Consider the following 15,345-nt stretch of genomic DNA (forward strand, 5'->3'; position numbering starts at 1 on the left):
TATCATCAGCAAATTTGGCCACAAGACACTCTGTTCCTTCATCCAAGTCACTGATATATATTGTAAATAGTTGAGGCCCCAGCACTGAGCCCTGTGGCACCCCATTAGTTACAGATTGCCATTTTGAAAATGACCCTTTTATCCCGACTCTTTGTTTTCTGTTAGTTAGCCAATCCTCTATCCATGCCAGTATATTACCTCCAACACCATGAGTTCTTATCTTGTGCAGTAATCTTTTATGTGGCACCTTATCGAATGCCTTTTGGAAATCCAAATATACTGCATCCATTGGTTCCCCTTTATCCACCCTGCCCGTTACTTCCTCAAAGAACTCTAATAAATTTGTCAGATGCGATTTCCCCTTCATAAAACCATGTTGACTCTCCTTGGTTGTATTATGAGTCTCCAAATGTCCTGCTACTACTTCCTTAATAACGGATTCTAGCATTGGTGTGCGTGCAGCTCCCGCATGCGGGACTCCCACCGGCAATTAAAGCCGGCGAGATGATAATTTACATTGTTATTTGACAGACCTCATTGACTGGAGATTTTGGCAGGGGTGCAATTTTGAAGGATCCTCAGCGTGTTTCCCGTGCTGTGGGAAACACTCCCTGTTGGAGCAGATGTGTTTCAGCCAGCAGCCGGTGGGAGATGCAAAGGATTATTTGACAATTGTGGGGAATACCTCATTTATTGCAGCAGGGCAGTCTGTCTCTTCAGACAAAGTTTTGGCTGCAACACCTTTGTCTTTCCACTCAAAATTATTAATTTATACCCTAAACTCTGCTGTGCGAACACATTTACCTACTTTGCGGACCCGCTCAAACTCACACTGTCAGGATTGGGGGGCCATAACTGTATTCATCACTTCATCCGAGGACGAGCAACATCACCAGCCTCGCCAGGCGCGCCGTCCACCTCCGCCACGTGGAGCTCCACAACACAGTGCTGCGCCACAGGCACCTGCACAAAATAGTTGTGCAACTACACATACACCCACTGTAAGGCGACCCAGTGGGTGGCATCAAGTGTGGGTGTTCATGGTGAACTTCATGAAAGGGACTTATTACACAAGCCAGTCAAGAATGGCCAAGACGTGGCAGTAGTGGTGACAATAATAATATTTAATGTGCCATTAACGAAAATCAAATATAAATAAAAAGCTTGAGAAAGTGTCAAACACCCTTGTGCATCCCCTTTGTGCTCACAAAACCTTTACCTAACGTTTACGACTACTCCTACATGGTGCTTCCCCTCTGGCTGCAGCAAAGGTAGTGGCAAGTTACTCTTCTTCATGCCCTGACCGTTTAGATGCTTTGGGCCTACGCCCTCTGGGTTTCGGTGCCCGTGAGGGCTCCTCCAAAGATTGCTCCACCTGCACCTCTGCAGGGGCAGACTCGACCACCGGAGAGGAGGCAGCATTGCGGGTACTGGTTGTTAGGGGGGCGACGGGTGAGATGTGGGAGTGCTTTGAGTGGCATCCCCACTTCCATGACCCCTTTTGCCATCATCCCTCTCCTGGGCCAGGTCACATCACTCCTACCACCCTGCTGGACGACAGTTTGGAGGACGTGTGAAGCCTTGTAAGGCCAGTGCTAGTGTATCTGCCTGCCTGTTTAAGGTGGCAGAATGTTGCTCATCCTGAGTCCGAAGGGCCGTTGTCAGGGCCTCAATGGACTCATTGGTGAGCCGTGCTTGAAGCTTGATGGAGGCTAGCCTTCCCTCCATCGCAGACATTCCCACACGTACCTGCGACACTGTCTCAGAAATGCCCGGATGTCCCTGTCACAGTATCTCAGAGATTCCCTCCTGTACCTGTGCCACCATTCCACTCATGCAGGAGCTGGACTCCTCCATCCTCTGCACGATTGTGGAGAATGCGCGTGGCACCTGTTCCAGCACCTCACAAATGTGCTGCTGCCCGTCGATCATTCTCCTTTTAAAGGATGGCCCCCAGGGTTCAGCATCTGGGTCCAGTTGAGCAGAGCCTGGAGAAGAGTGCTCCCAACCGACGCAGACTCTCCATAGCTACCCCTGCCACCAGTGACTGCTCGTGCTCATGTGTGTGGTGCCTCACCATGTGGGACCCCAACTAACTGAGGATGGGGATCCACCAAGGTGTGTGTATCTGCACTGGTGGATGGCTTACTCAGATGTGACGGTGCCCCCTCAGAGGCCGGCAGGTCCTCTGAGTAATCACCCTCCACCGTCGTGGCGGTCGCTGAAGGCCCTCTAAGAGAACAGAAGGCAATATTAAGCATGATGACAGATGTTGAGGTGCTGAAAATGGCAAGGCATGTTAACATCATTTTCTATAGTGAGTGCTGAATGTTAAAGTTCTGTCACCAGCCGTTTGTTGGGCAGCAGTCTCGGCGCCCCCGACGGACAGGCACCCGAGGGTGCGGCTCTCTTCAAGAGCTTCCTGCTCCGCGTTCGTGAGGACGACCTGATGTTGAGGCCCCCCTCTGATCTCCGCCCTCTCCCATGCATTCTGGGCTCTCCTCCTATAAGGGGAGAAAGTAGACAGGCGTGAGTGAGGGATGGTGACGTGGCCAACCGCTGAATGTATTGGTTTGAGTGAGGCTGACCGTGAAAGAGATGCATCAGAGGGTGAGTATGAGACAGAACCATGATATTGTATGAGGATTGGGTTGAGTGGTAGTGAAGGGATGAATACTGGGGAGATGAGTAAGTGCAGGTAAGTTGAGGATGAGGTTTGAATGGGTGTGAGGAGTGATGTGATAGAGTAGCGTTGGCAGTGCAGAAGGAGTTGTGGGCTGGGGGCGGTGATGTGGAAGACTGAGTGTAGGGGAATGAGTAACTGTACTCACTTTGGCTAACCTAGTTAGGTCATTGAAGCGCATCCTGCACTGGATCCAGGTATGGGAGACGTTGCTGCTGCTGGTGACCTCCTCTGCTACCTCGAGCCAGGCCTTCATGGTGGCAGAGACAGGCCACTTCCTCCCGTCCGCTGGGTAGAAAATCTCCCTTCTCCTCCTCACCCTATCCAGTAGGACCTGGAGTGAGGCATCGTTAAATCTGGGAGCAGCCTTTCCCCGGTCTGCTCCATGCTGTACTTTTGGCTGGTTGCTGCAGGAGCAGCATTGGTGAACTGCCTCTTTAAATAGGGCTCCTCCAACTGACAGCCTGTGATGCGGGTGCGCAGTCCGTCCGCTGCACAGGTTGATGACGGGAAACCCAGAAGCCATGGTAAGTGCCTTCAATTTACCCGCAATCGCGTGGGGAACGGATCAATTTCACTGGGCGGGTTACCCAGTCACCCCCCCCACCGCTGCCATCCCGCCTCCCTGGTAATATCAGGGCCATTGTGTACAATTTAGTACCCTTTAGGAAGGGTGTCAAAGCTGGGGAGAGGGGTCTGAGGAGATTTAGTAGAATGGTACCAGGGATGTGGGACTTCAGTTATGTGGAAAGACTAGAGAAGCTGGAGTTGTTCTTCTTAGAGCAGAGAAGGTTAAGGGGAGATTTGATAGAGTAAATAAGGAGAGACTGTTTCTAGTGGCAGAAGGATCAGCAACCAGAGGACACAGATTTAAGGTAATTGGCAAAAGAACCAGGGGCTACATGAGGAAGTGAGTTGTTATGATCTGTAATGCACTGCCTGAAAGGGTGGTGGAAGCAGTTTCAATAATAACTTTCAAAAGGGAATTGGATAAATACCTGGAAGGGAAAAACTTGCTAAGCTATGGGGAAAGAGCAGTGGAGTAGGATTAATTGGATAGCTCTTTCAAAGAGTAGGCACAATGGGAGGTGGGGGGGGAGCGGGAGAGTGGATACCAGTAGATTAGAAACAGGCCAATGTAGTGCCTGTATTCAAAAACAGAGAAAGATCGGACACAGACAACTACAAACTCATTAGTCTCGCCTCCATTCCAAGTAAAGCACTGGAATTGATTGTCAGGAGTGAAATTGAGGAGTATCTGTATTTTAATAATAACTCCTAGTAAACAGTAGCCAACATGGATTCAGAAAGGGAGCAACATGCCTGACTAACTACCTCAACAACTTTGAGGAAGCAACATCCAAGTGCACTGTGGAAAAGCCTTTAACAAAATCCTCCCTGAAAGGCTAGTCAAACTCAAAGATATGGTCATTCAGGGTAAACCCTGGGAATGGACAAGAAACTGGCGGCAAGATAGAAAGCAATGTGTACTCATTGGAGGAGATAGGTAGGGTTGGGGGAAAGTACTAAGCAAAGGTGCCCCAGGGCTCAATTTTTGAACCACTACTGTTTTCGTTTACATTAATGACCTGCTTATTATCTTGGGATCTTAGATCCCATGAATTTAATTGTAACCATTGCCCCTGGGGGTATCTTATCAAAAGCTTTTGTAAGTCAAGAAGTAAAGGATGTACTGCCCCTGATGGCTCATGAAATACATTGACTACTTGATGCAAGACTGAACCAGAAAAGTCCCAGGTGTGAACTCTGGTCTATGCTGAATTAGCTAGTCTTAGATTGGACAGCAGATTGTATGTGTTTAGGACTATAGCTGTAACATTGTAGTGCTACAATGGGCTTCAATACCTCCAGACTAGAAAAAGGGAAAAAATGATCAGGATTTCTACTGCTGATTGTTTCCCGAAGACTCCTGCTGGAGGTTAGACACAAGTAAGAATGGAATTGGTCTTTGCTAGAGAGCCCAGTGATCAAGGGACAGGCTGACACTTCATCCAGACTCAAATGTGAAGACTGGCAACTTGGGCAAGGTGCTGAAGGGTACCTGTGAAACTCTCCTGTAGCGTGAGAGGAGTAAGGAAAAAACCTCCCAAGAAGACACCAGTGCAGGATGGATTGGATGGTTTATCAAAAAAATTGTAGTCATATATTTTTATACCACTTGATCACTGATTCTACCAGCTTATTTATGTTTCTAAGATGTTTCATTATGTAGTATTTTCATTATGTACATAACCTGCTGGTATACTGTGATGCAGTTGTGTAACAGTTGTTGAGGTAACCTGTCTGGTGTACACACATTGAAGCAGTAGAAATTAGTAGGCAGCTTCTAAATATTTTAGTTCCATCCTTTCACTCCAAAACATGATAAGGAAATTGAAAATCTGTCTCTAATCTCATGAGAAATTTCATTTAATAAATGGATATCTGTCTTACCCCTTTCTGTTGAAATAGTGTTCTTTGAGTTGTACTGGTAATTACAGATTGTTTTCAGTTTTTCTTTATAGTAACCAGGGAGGACAGGTTAAAAAACAGCATCATTGTATATGTTGTACGATGACTGGTATGATTTTGGAAGTCAAAATTGCTGAGTCCATAAATAAGCTACCTCATTGATATTCAGTCTACATGTGTGGCATAAAATATTCATCCCTATGCTGTCATAGAATCATAGAATGATCACAGCACAGAAGGAAGCCAATCGAGCCTCTTTGTAAGAGGAATCCAGTTAGTCCCATTACCCTGCTCTTTCCCTGTAGCCCTGCATATTTTTTCCCTTCAAGTGTTTATCCAATTCCTTTTTGAAAGCCACGATTGAATCTGCTTCCACCACCCTTTCAGGTAGTGCATTCCAGATCATAACTACCTGCTGTGTGAAAGAAAAGATTTCCTCACGTTGCCTTTGGTTCTCTTAATCACCTTAAATCTGTGTCCTCTGGTTCTCGACCCTTCCACCAATGGGAACAGTTTCTCTTTTGATTTACCTTATCTAAACCCTTCATGATTTTGAACACTTCTATCAAATCTCCTCTTAACCTTCTCTGTTATAAGGAGAACAACCCCAGCTTCTCCAGTCTACCTACGTAACTGAAGTCCCTCAACCCTGGAATTATTCTAGTAAATCTTTTCTGCACCCTGTCTAAAGTGAGACATCCTTCCTAAAGTGTGGTGCCCAGAATTGGATGTTTACTATTTATATGCCTATAGAAGACTTTTGGATTCCCTTTTATGTTAGCTGCAAAATATTATATTAAAGAATACAAATAAATTTGTCAGGTATTATCTGTCTTTCATAAATGCATGTGTGGGGATTTCCCTGGGGTTGAAGATAAATAATGGATTTCATAGACAGTAGGTATTTAAAAAAAATGGAGGACAAGAACCTTTTAGACATTTGGCTAAGCTTCAATGTAATATTTCTATAAATCTTTCTTATAACTTGGCTTGCTTTTACCACCTTTACTCTTGTTAGATTATCTTGGATGCTGATTCTGTAACAGACTTTGTATTTTTCCAGTGTAGCTATCAGGCTAGCTTGTTTGTAATTAATCAGTCATTTTCCTGATTTCATCTGCCATGTGTCCACCCATTCCACCAGCCTGTCTATGTCCCCTTGAAGTCTATCACTATCCTCCTCACTGTTTGCTATGCTTCCAAGTTTTTGTCATCTGCAAATTTTGAAATTGTACCCTGTACATCCAAGTCCAAGTCATTAATATATATTAAAAAAAGCAATAGTCCTAATACCGACCCCTGGGGAATACCACTGTATACCTTCCCCCAGTCCGAAAAACAACCGTTCACTACTATTCTCTGTTTCCTGTCACTTAGCCAATTTCATATCCATGCTGCCACTGCCCTTTTTATTCCATGGGCTTCAATTTTGCTGACAAGCCTATTATGTGGCACTTTATCAAACGCCTTTTGAAAGTCCACATACACATCAACCACATTGCCCTCATCGTCCCTCTCTGTTACTCCTCGAAAAACTCAATCAAGTTAGTTAAACACGATTTGCCTTTAACAAATCCATGCTGGCTTTCCTTTATCAACTCACACTTGGCCAAGTGACTATTAATTTTGTCCCGGATTATCATTTCCAAAGCTTCCACACCACCGAGGTTAAACTGACTGGCCTATAGTTGCTGGATTTATCCGTCCACCCTTTTTTTGGACAAGAGTGTAACATTTACAATTCTCCATTCCTCTGGCACCACCCCCGTATCTAAGGAGGATTGGAAAATTATGGCCAGTACCTTCGCAATTTCCACCCTTACTTCCCTCAGCAACCTAGGATACATCCCATCTGGACCAGGTGACTTATCTACTTTAAGTACAGCCAGCCTTTTTAGTACCTCCTTTATCAATGTTTAGCCCATCCAGTATCTCGACTACCTCCTCTTTTGCAGTGACTTTGGCAGCATCTTCTTCCTTGGTAAAGACAGATGCAAAGTACTCATTTAGTACCTCAGCCACACCCTCTGCATCCATGCGTAGATCTCCCTTTTGGTCCCTAATTGGCTCCACCCCTCCTCTTACTACCTGTTTACTATTTATATGTCTATAGAAGACTTTTAGATTCCCTTTTACGTTAGCCACAAAATATTATTTTTAAAAATACAAATAAATTTGTCAGGTATTATCTGTCTTTTGTAAATGCATGTGTGGGGATTTCCCTGGGGTTGGAGATAAATAATGGATTTCATAGACAGTAGGTATTAAAAAAATGGAGGACGAGAACCTTTTAGACATTTGGTTAAGCTTCAATGTAACATTTCTATAAATCTTTCTTATAACTTGGCTTGATTTTACCACCTTTACTCTTGTTGGATGCTCTTGGATGCTGACTCTGTAACAGACTTTGTATTTTTCAGCTTGTTTGTAATTAATCAGTCATTCTCCTGACATTTTTAATAACTGGAATTGCACTCTAGTACTGCTTATGTCTCCAATAAGATTTTTAAAAAATGTCTGCTGCTACATCAGTTACTTGTAACATAATTTCCTAGTTTTCCTTATAGACATTTCATATTTGCTTAATCGTTTTGTTTTTGTTCAAAAATTTGAACAAGGTAGTGTAATAATGCCAATTATCTTTGTCTATTAGGAATGTCATCTTACTACCCCCAAGTGAGGAAGGCTCTTGATAGCATTCTTAGACATTTGGACAAGGAGGTGGGAAGATCTATGAGTATGACTAACGTACAGATGTCCAACAAGGAGCCTGAAGACATGATCACGTAAGCACTGGACACGTAAAATTGCAAAAGAAATCAGAAATGGATAAAACCTTTTTGGGACTATAAACGCTAAAAACAACTAACATGCTTTCAAATAACATTTTAATATTGCCTAGAAATCACTTCTAATGAGAATTGTATTACCAAAAGGCCTGATGTTGGTTGACTTTTGTTTCCATAAGCTAAGAGACAATTTGGTATTTTATGAAACGGCTTATGCATCAGTTTCTGCAGGATCAGGACTTTATGTTGCATCTGATTTGTGTGGGTTTGTAGGTTGATTGTTGTTGTTATATCCTTTTATAAAAAGAGAACCTTTTATAAAACATTCTATTGCCTTCAAAGCCTCTACACTTTGCCTCCCTTTAGCTGGGAGGGCTTCAATAGTGTGTGCTACAGATTTATTCATGGCCACTGGAATTGAAACCTGCATTCCTAATGCTCTTAACTGTGAGCTGTAAGTCTGGTTTGCTATATTTAATAGTAGAATAATTATAGACTAGGTGGGTGGACGAATTACACTTTTTTTGATTCAGCTGAATTTGGACTCTAGTTCTGAGTTCCTTAAGGAAAAATTTGTTTAATAAACTTTAATTTTTAACCCATTGCAGTCATAACCTGCACTAAATTACTCTGTGCTCAGTTTTGAACTGCAAATGTGCTCAATTAATTTGTTTTGCTGTGAATGTATTATCGCTCATTACAACAATTATGTATTACTGCAGAGGAGATTAACCAGAATGGTACCAGGGATGAGGGACTTAAGTTATGTGGAGAGACTGGAGAAGCTGGGATTGTCCTCCTTAGACCAGAGAAGGTTAAGGGGAGATTTGATGGAGGTGTTCAAAATTATGAAGGGTTTTGATAGAGTAGATGGGGAGAAACTGTTTCCACCAGCAGGAAGATCAGTAACCGGGGACACAGATTTAAGATAATTGGCAAAAAGTCCAGCGAGAAAATTAAGAGAAATTGCTTTTACAATACAAATTGTTGTTATGATCTGGAATGCACTGCCTGAAGGAGTGGTGGAAGCAGATTCAGTAGTAACTTTCAAAAGGGAATTGGATATTACTTGAAAAGGATAAATTTGCACGGCTATGGGGAAAGAGCAGGGGAGTGAGGCTAATTGGATAGCTCTTTCAAAAGAGCTGGCACAGACACAATGGGCTGAATGGCCTCCTTCTGTGTGGTATGATTCTATAATTAGAGCTTATTACTGCAGAGACCTCTGCTAGATACAAAAATTGGAGTTTTGACAACTTTTACAATTTTTTACATTATCTCACTGTTCTATATTTAAATTACATCGCATTTAGATTAAGGATTAAGGATAGCAAATGTACCTGTTAAAAATTCATCTGTGGAGATGACAGTCTGTACAAGGAAAATCTAAACTGAAGGTCCTTTCAGATTGTTTAATACGTATTGGAATCATATAAACCGTTCCTTTAAGTAGGTTTGTTGGTGATAATTAGTAATACTTGCCTCAGAATCTATCAAATGTGCTTGAGGTTCATCATCGTTCACATATTTAAGTGGCAGTGCACTTTCTCCAAACAAAGCATTCCCTTTTTCATAGATCAACTACACATATCCACCTTTTTATCACATCTCATTCCTTTCTCTTCCCAGAAATGCGACTAATTGCCTCTTGAACCCATATACTATTTGTTTCAATAACCTTCCCTGTTCTTTCCACAATTTTCTCCCTTTGCGCTAAACAGTTTAACCTAGCGTTCCTTCTTACTTGCTGATTTACAAATTTCTAACTAGTAGTCTCCTGATATTTGTGAACAATTTGCCAAGATCAATTTTGTCAATTCCCTTCACAGTCTTAAAACAAACTATATCACCTCGACATCTTTTTTCCATTCAAAATAAGCCAAATTTCTGTAACATTTCCTGACAATTGAAATTACTGATACTTGAAAATCTCTATTGCTCACTGCTGTAACCTATTAAGGACTGCAATAGACTTTTTTATGACCAGCTGACCAGAAAACCAATAGGTGAAAGAATTAAAAAATAATTTCAGCAACTTTCTCTGGTACAATCCTTTATGGTTATGCAAGATCCTTAAGAGCTGCTGTGGTTAATTATTTCACAATGTTTTATGTTTTAATAGGGGGGAAAGGAAGCCTAAAATAGACCTCTTCCGGACTTGTGTGGCTGCTATACCCAGGCTAATTCCAGATGGCATGAGCAGGGCAGAACTTGTTGAACTGTTGGCAAGGTAATGCATTTGTTTTACTGAAAGTTAACACAATTTATAAATTTTAGATCTTCCACATCATAGAAAATAGCAACAATGAACAGCTTAAAATGTATCCTATAGGTTAGCATGATGTCAAAGAGTCTCCAAAATAACTCCTAGCAGTAGAATGTAAATTCATCCAATAGACTTCAAGTGGAACCCACCACATCATGCCCTTGCCTGAATTTTGAAAGTTAACCTCCCCTGCGAATTTGGTCAATCATGTCAATCTGCTATCTCAGAGTCTGTGGGCCTGATTTTAGCAGGCCTGCGTGTTTCCGGCGGGTTGGGTTTCGGGTGCGTGGCCTCCGCGCCCGGTGAAATTCGTGGGTTGCCCGCGCGATCGTAGCAGGCAATCCACTAATTGGAATAATTTCCCTGCTCCTCCGGGCTCCGCGCTGCTGGTCTGTGCGTCGGGCGGGCTGCGCATGCGCAGTACGATCTGTCAGCTGGAGGCTCTCCAGTTAAAGGCGCAATCCTCCACTGACAGATGCTGCAACCAATGGAACAAATTACAGCATGGAGCAGCCCAGGGGGAAGGCTGCTCCCAGTTTAATGATGCCTCACCCCAGGTATCATCAGATGGGGTGAGGAGGAGGGGGAGGACAGAGATCTTCCACCCGGCGTGCGGGAGGAAGCGGCCTGCCTCTGCCACCAAGAAGGCCTGGCTCGAGGTGGCAGAAGGGGTCACCTGCATCACCAACATATCGCCCACCTGCATACAGTGCAGGAGGCGCTCCAATGACCTCAGTAGGTCAGCCAAAGTGATTACACGTAGTCTTTCCCCTACACTCCGTCTGCCACATCACTGCCCCCAACCCACATCTCCTTCAGCACTGCCAACACAACTCTGTCACATCACCCCTCATACCCACTCAAACCTCATCCTCATCTTACCTGCACCTACTCACCTCGCCAGTACTCATCCCGCCACTACCACTCAACCCAATACTCATACAATCTCATGGCTCTATCTCATACTCACCCTCTCGTGCATCTCTTTCATGGCCAGCCTCACTCAACCTGCCACTACCTGTGCTGCAGCCACAGGACATGCATCACATACGTGCAGTAGGCAGCGTACGGCAAACGTGTCGTGAGCATGAAGGGGATGCACAAGGGTGTCTGAGGGTTTGCCATGGGTGTTACCTATTTTGAATTTCAGAGCAACAAACATCACACATTAGATTGGCACCACCACTGCCATGTCTCCGCGAATCCTGTCTGTTGTGTGCATTAATGCCCGCTCCTGGGTATCACTATGAGGACACACCACTGATGCCACCCATTGTGTTACTGCAGAGTAGGTGCAGGTGTATTTGCAGGGCTCTTCCGCGCAGACGACTGAGAGACATCGGCGGTGTACCCGGCTGCACCCTGGAAGGATGCGGTGGAGAAGTTGTGGACAGCAGTGGTGACTTTGGCAGCGACAGGTAAGCAGATGGTGCTGGGGCCAGCCAGGAGCAGCTCGGCATGAAAGAGCCTGCAGATCTCCACGACTACATGTCGAGTGAATCTGCTCCTCCGTGTGCACTGCTGCTCGGAGAGGTCCGGGGAGCTGCGCCTCGGTCTGTGGACCCTGTGGCGAGGGTAGTGCCATCTGCGACGTGCCTCTCTCTGCGGTAGCCCTCCCTCCTGCTGTACAGGTGGATGTGTCACAGCACTCTGTTGTGGAGCTCCACGTGTCAGAGGTGGACGGCCTGGCTGGTGATGCTGTTCGCCCTCCGAGGGGGTCATGACTGCAGCTACGGCGGCCCCCATCCGCAATATGTACATCTGAGGGGGTCCGCAAGGTAGGCACATGTCTCCGGACCCCGGGGTGAGTGTGCAGGTTGGTGACTTTGACCGTCCGGAGGGGGGTGGTGGAGGCCACACTTTTCCCAAGTGACAGAGCGGCCTCCTGCAATGGGTGAGGGTCTCCCTCCCCCCCCTCCGCACCTGTCAAATGGACCTTTGCAGCTGCCACAGGCTGACGGCTGCAACACGTCCAGTTCAACGAGGACTGTTTCCCCCAGTGTGTGAAATAGTCCCATGTTTCCCCAAAATCACACACAGTCCCTTAATCAGGTCAGTTAATGACCTGAACAAGCAAAATAAATAACCTCAAGTGGCATCCCGCTGGCTTTAATTGCCTGCGGGATTCCCACCAGCGGGGGCCACGCACGCACCCCCGCACGTCATCGGGGAACCCGGAAGTGGGCGGGATCCTGGCGCGATCCGGTCACGTGACTGGATATCGGGATTTTCGGGGCCTCCCCGCTGGAAACCCACAGGAAACCCGACGGTAAAATCGAGCCCTGTGTGCCTGGTTCTCATTTCCAAGATTGTAAAACTGTTCTTTTTGAAATTAAGAGAGCTGAAACTTTTCTTTTTAAAAAAAGGAAAAACATTTGGAGGTCGGATGAATGACAGCCAGTTTAGGACTTCTGATGAAAGGGCAACGAGCTGTTAAACGTTAACTATGTTTCTCTCTCCACTGACCTGCTGAGCGTTTCCAGCATTTTCTGTTTTTATTTAGGACTTTTAGTAATGTGCATCTTTATAATTTGGGAGAGGAATACATTATGCTCTATTATTCATAGTAATTAGACATAATATTTTCTTTTCTTTAATAGACTCACCATTCACATGGATGAAGAGCTTCGTGGTCTGGCATTCACTACACTACAGGCTTTAATGGTAGACTTTCCTGACTGGAGGGAGGACGTTCTGTCAGGGTTTGTGTCATTCATTGTCCGAGAGGTGAATGATGTCCATCCAACACTCCTAGATAACTCTGTCAAGATGTTAGTGCAGTTAATAAACCATTGGAAACAAGCAGTTCAGTCTCACATGAAAGGTCACGATCTACCGGTAAAGACAAAATTTACATTGAATCAGCAATGCAATTCATCATTACATTTCAACTGCTAATTAGTTTTTGTGATTTAACACTTCCTCTTCAGTCACTGATTTTGTTTTGTTATCCACAGCGTGCTGTTCCCAATGGAGCTGCCCACACACTTCCACTGGAACGGTGCCCTTATTCCTCTGTCTTCCATGCAGTGGAAGGTTTTGCTTTAGTGGTTCTCTGCAGCTGTCGGCCAGCTACCAGGAGACTGGCTGTCAACATTCTGAGAGAAATTAGAACTTTGTTCACAGCTTTGGGCCTTTCAAAGGTTAGTGCTACAAATAGATTTATTATTAAGAGTTGTGTGATGCTGCACGTCATTAACCAGTTCAAAAAAAAGTTGACCCATATTTCTAATATAAGGGACCCATGCTTACTGACATGGAGAAGATTGCATTGGTGTTTACAGGAACATAGGAACAGGGGTAGGCCATTCAGCCCCTCGTGCCTGCTCCGCCATTTGACAAGATCATGGCTGATTTGTGATCTAACTCCATATACCTGCCTTTGGCCCATATCCCTTAATACCTTTGGTTGCCAAAAAGTTATCTATGTCACATTTAAATTTAGCAATTGAGCTAGTATCAATTGCCGTTTGCGGAAGAGAGTTCCAAACTTCTACCACCCTTTGTGTGTAGAAATGTTTACTAATCTCACTCCTGAAAGGTCTGGCTCTAATTTGTAGACTGTGCCCCCTACTCCTAGAATCCCCAACCAGTGGAAATAGTTTCTCTCTATCCACCCTATCTGTTCCCCTTAATATCTTACAAACTTCGATCAGATCATCCCTTAACCTTCTAAACTCTAGAGAATACAACCCCAATTTGTGTAATCTCTCCTTGTAACTTAACCCTATAAGTCCGGGTATCATTCTAGTAAACCTTCGCTGCACTCCCTCCAAGGCCAATATGTCCTTCCGAAGGTGCGGTGCCCAGATCTGCTCACAGTACTCCAGGTGCGGTCTAACCAGGGTTTTGTATAGCTGCAGCATAACTTCTGCCCCCTTGTACTCCAGTCCTCTAGATATAAAGGCCAGCATTCCATTAGCCTTATTGATTATTTTCTGCACCTGTTCATGACACTTCAATGATCTATGTACCTGAACCCCTAAGTCCCTTTGGACAGCCACTGTTTTTAACTTTTTACCATTTAGAAAGTACCCTGTTCGATCCTTTTTTGATCCAAAGTGGATGACCTCACATTTGCCTACATTGAATTCCATAGATCTGTGCTCCTTAGTTACACTGTTTTAAAGCTTTTGTGATTGGAGCAAAATAAAACATATTGGCTTGATTGAACTCAGTAACGTTCAGAAAAGTTAGAATCATAGAATGGTTACAGCACAGAAGGAGGCCATTCGGCCCAACGAGCCCATGCGGGCTCTTTGTAAGAGCAATCCAGTCAGTCCCATTCCCCTGCTCTTTCCCCGTAGCCCTGCAAATTTTTTGCCTTCTAGCATTTATTCAATTCCTCTTTGAAAGCCACGATTGAATCTGCTTCCACCACCCTTTCAGGCAGCGCATTCCAGATCATAACTGCTAGCTGCGTAAAAAAGTTTTTCCTCATGTCACATTTGGCTCTTTTGACAATCACCTTAAATCTGTGTTCTCTGATTCTCGACCCTTCCACCAATGGGAACAGTTTCTCTTTATTTACTTTATCTAAACCCTTCATGATTTTGAACACTGCTATCAAATCTCCTCTTAACCTTCTCTGCTCTAAGGAGAACAACCCCAGCTTCTCCAGTCTATCCAGGTAACTGAAGTCCCTCATCCCTGGAACCATTCTAGTAAATCTTTTTTGCGCCCTCTCTAAGGCCTTCACCTCCTTCCCAACGTGCGGTGCCCAGAATTGGACACAATGCTCCAGTTGTGGCCAAAAGATTCAACATAACTTCCGTGCTTTTGCACTGTGTGCCTCTATTTATAAAGCCCAGGATCCCATATGCTTTATTAACCACTTTCTCCTGCCACCTTTAAAGATTTGTGTACATATACCCGCAAGTCTCTCTGTTCCTGAACACCCTTTAAAATTGTACCATTTAGTCTATATTGCCACTCCTCATTCTTCCTGCCAAGATGTATCACTTTGCACTTCTCTTCGTTAAATTTCATCTGCTATGTGTCCGCCCATTCCACCAGCCTGTCTCTGTCCTCTTGAAGTCTATTTCACCATGAAACCTATGTTGCTGAGTCTACAATCGCTGATCCCACTGCACTATCTCTGCTAAGCAAATGAATGTAGCCACAATGGGCCTACT

The 15,345-nt window shown here is 44.5% G+C and overlaps 1 protein-coding gene across 19 annotated transcripts in view; it reads left to right on the plus strand.

Moving 5' to 3' along the window:
- fryl (furry homolog, like) overlaps positions 1-15,345 on the plus strand; it is a 450,071-nt gene that overhangs the window by 268,201 nt on the left and 166,525 nt on the right. For all 19 annotated transcript variants that reach the window (XM_067987951.1, XM_067987806.1, XM_067987858.1 and 16 more), the window contains 4 exons: positions 7,809-7,941; positions 10,067-10,174; positions 12,811-13,048; positions 13,168-13,353. In XM_067987951.1, the coding sequence (XP_067844052.1) occupies positions 7,809-7,941; positions 10,067-10,174; positions 12,811-13,048; positions 13,168-13,353 (665 nt within the window). The remainder of the gene's footprint in view (positions 1-7,808; positions 7,942-10,066; positions 10,175-12,810; positions 13,049-13,167; positions 13,354-15,345) is intronic.

Source organism: Heptranchias perlo, chromosome 1 (assembly GCF_035084215.1).
Source record: "Heptranchias perlo isolate sHepPer1 chromosome 1, sHepPer1.hap1, whole genome shotgun sequence".
In the NCBI taxonomy this organism is placed as follows: Eukaryota; Metazoa; Chordata; class Chondrichthyes; order Hexanchiformes; family Hexanchidae; genus Heptranchias; species Heptranchias perlo.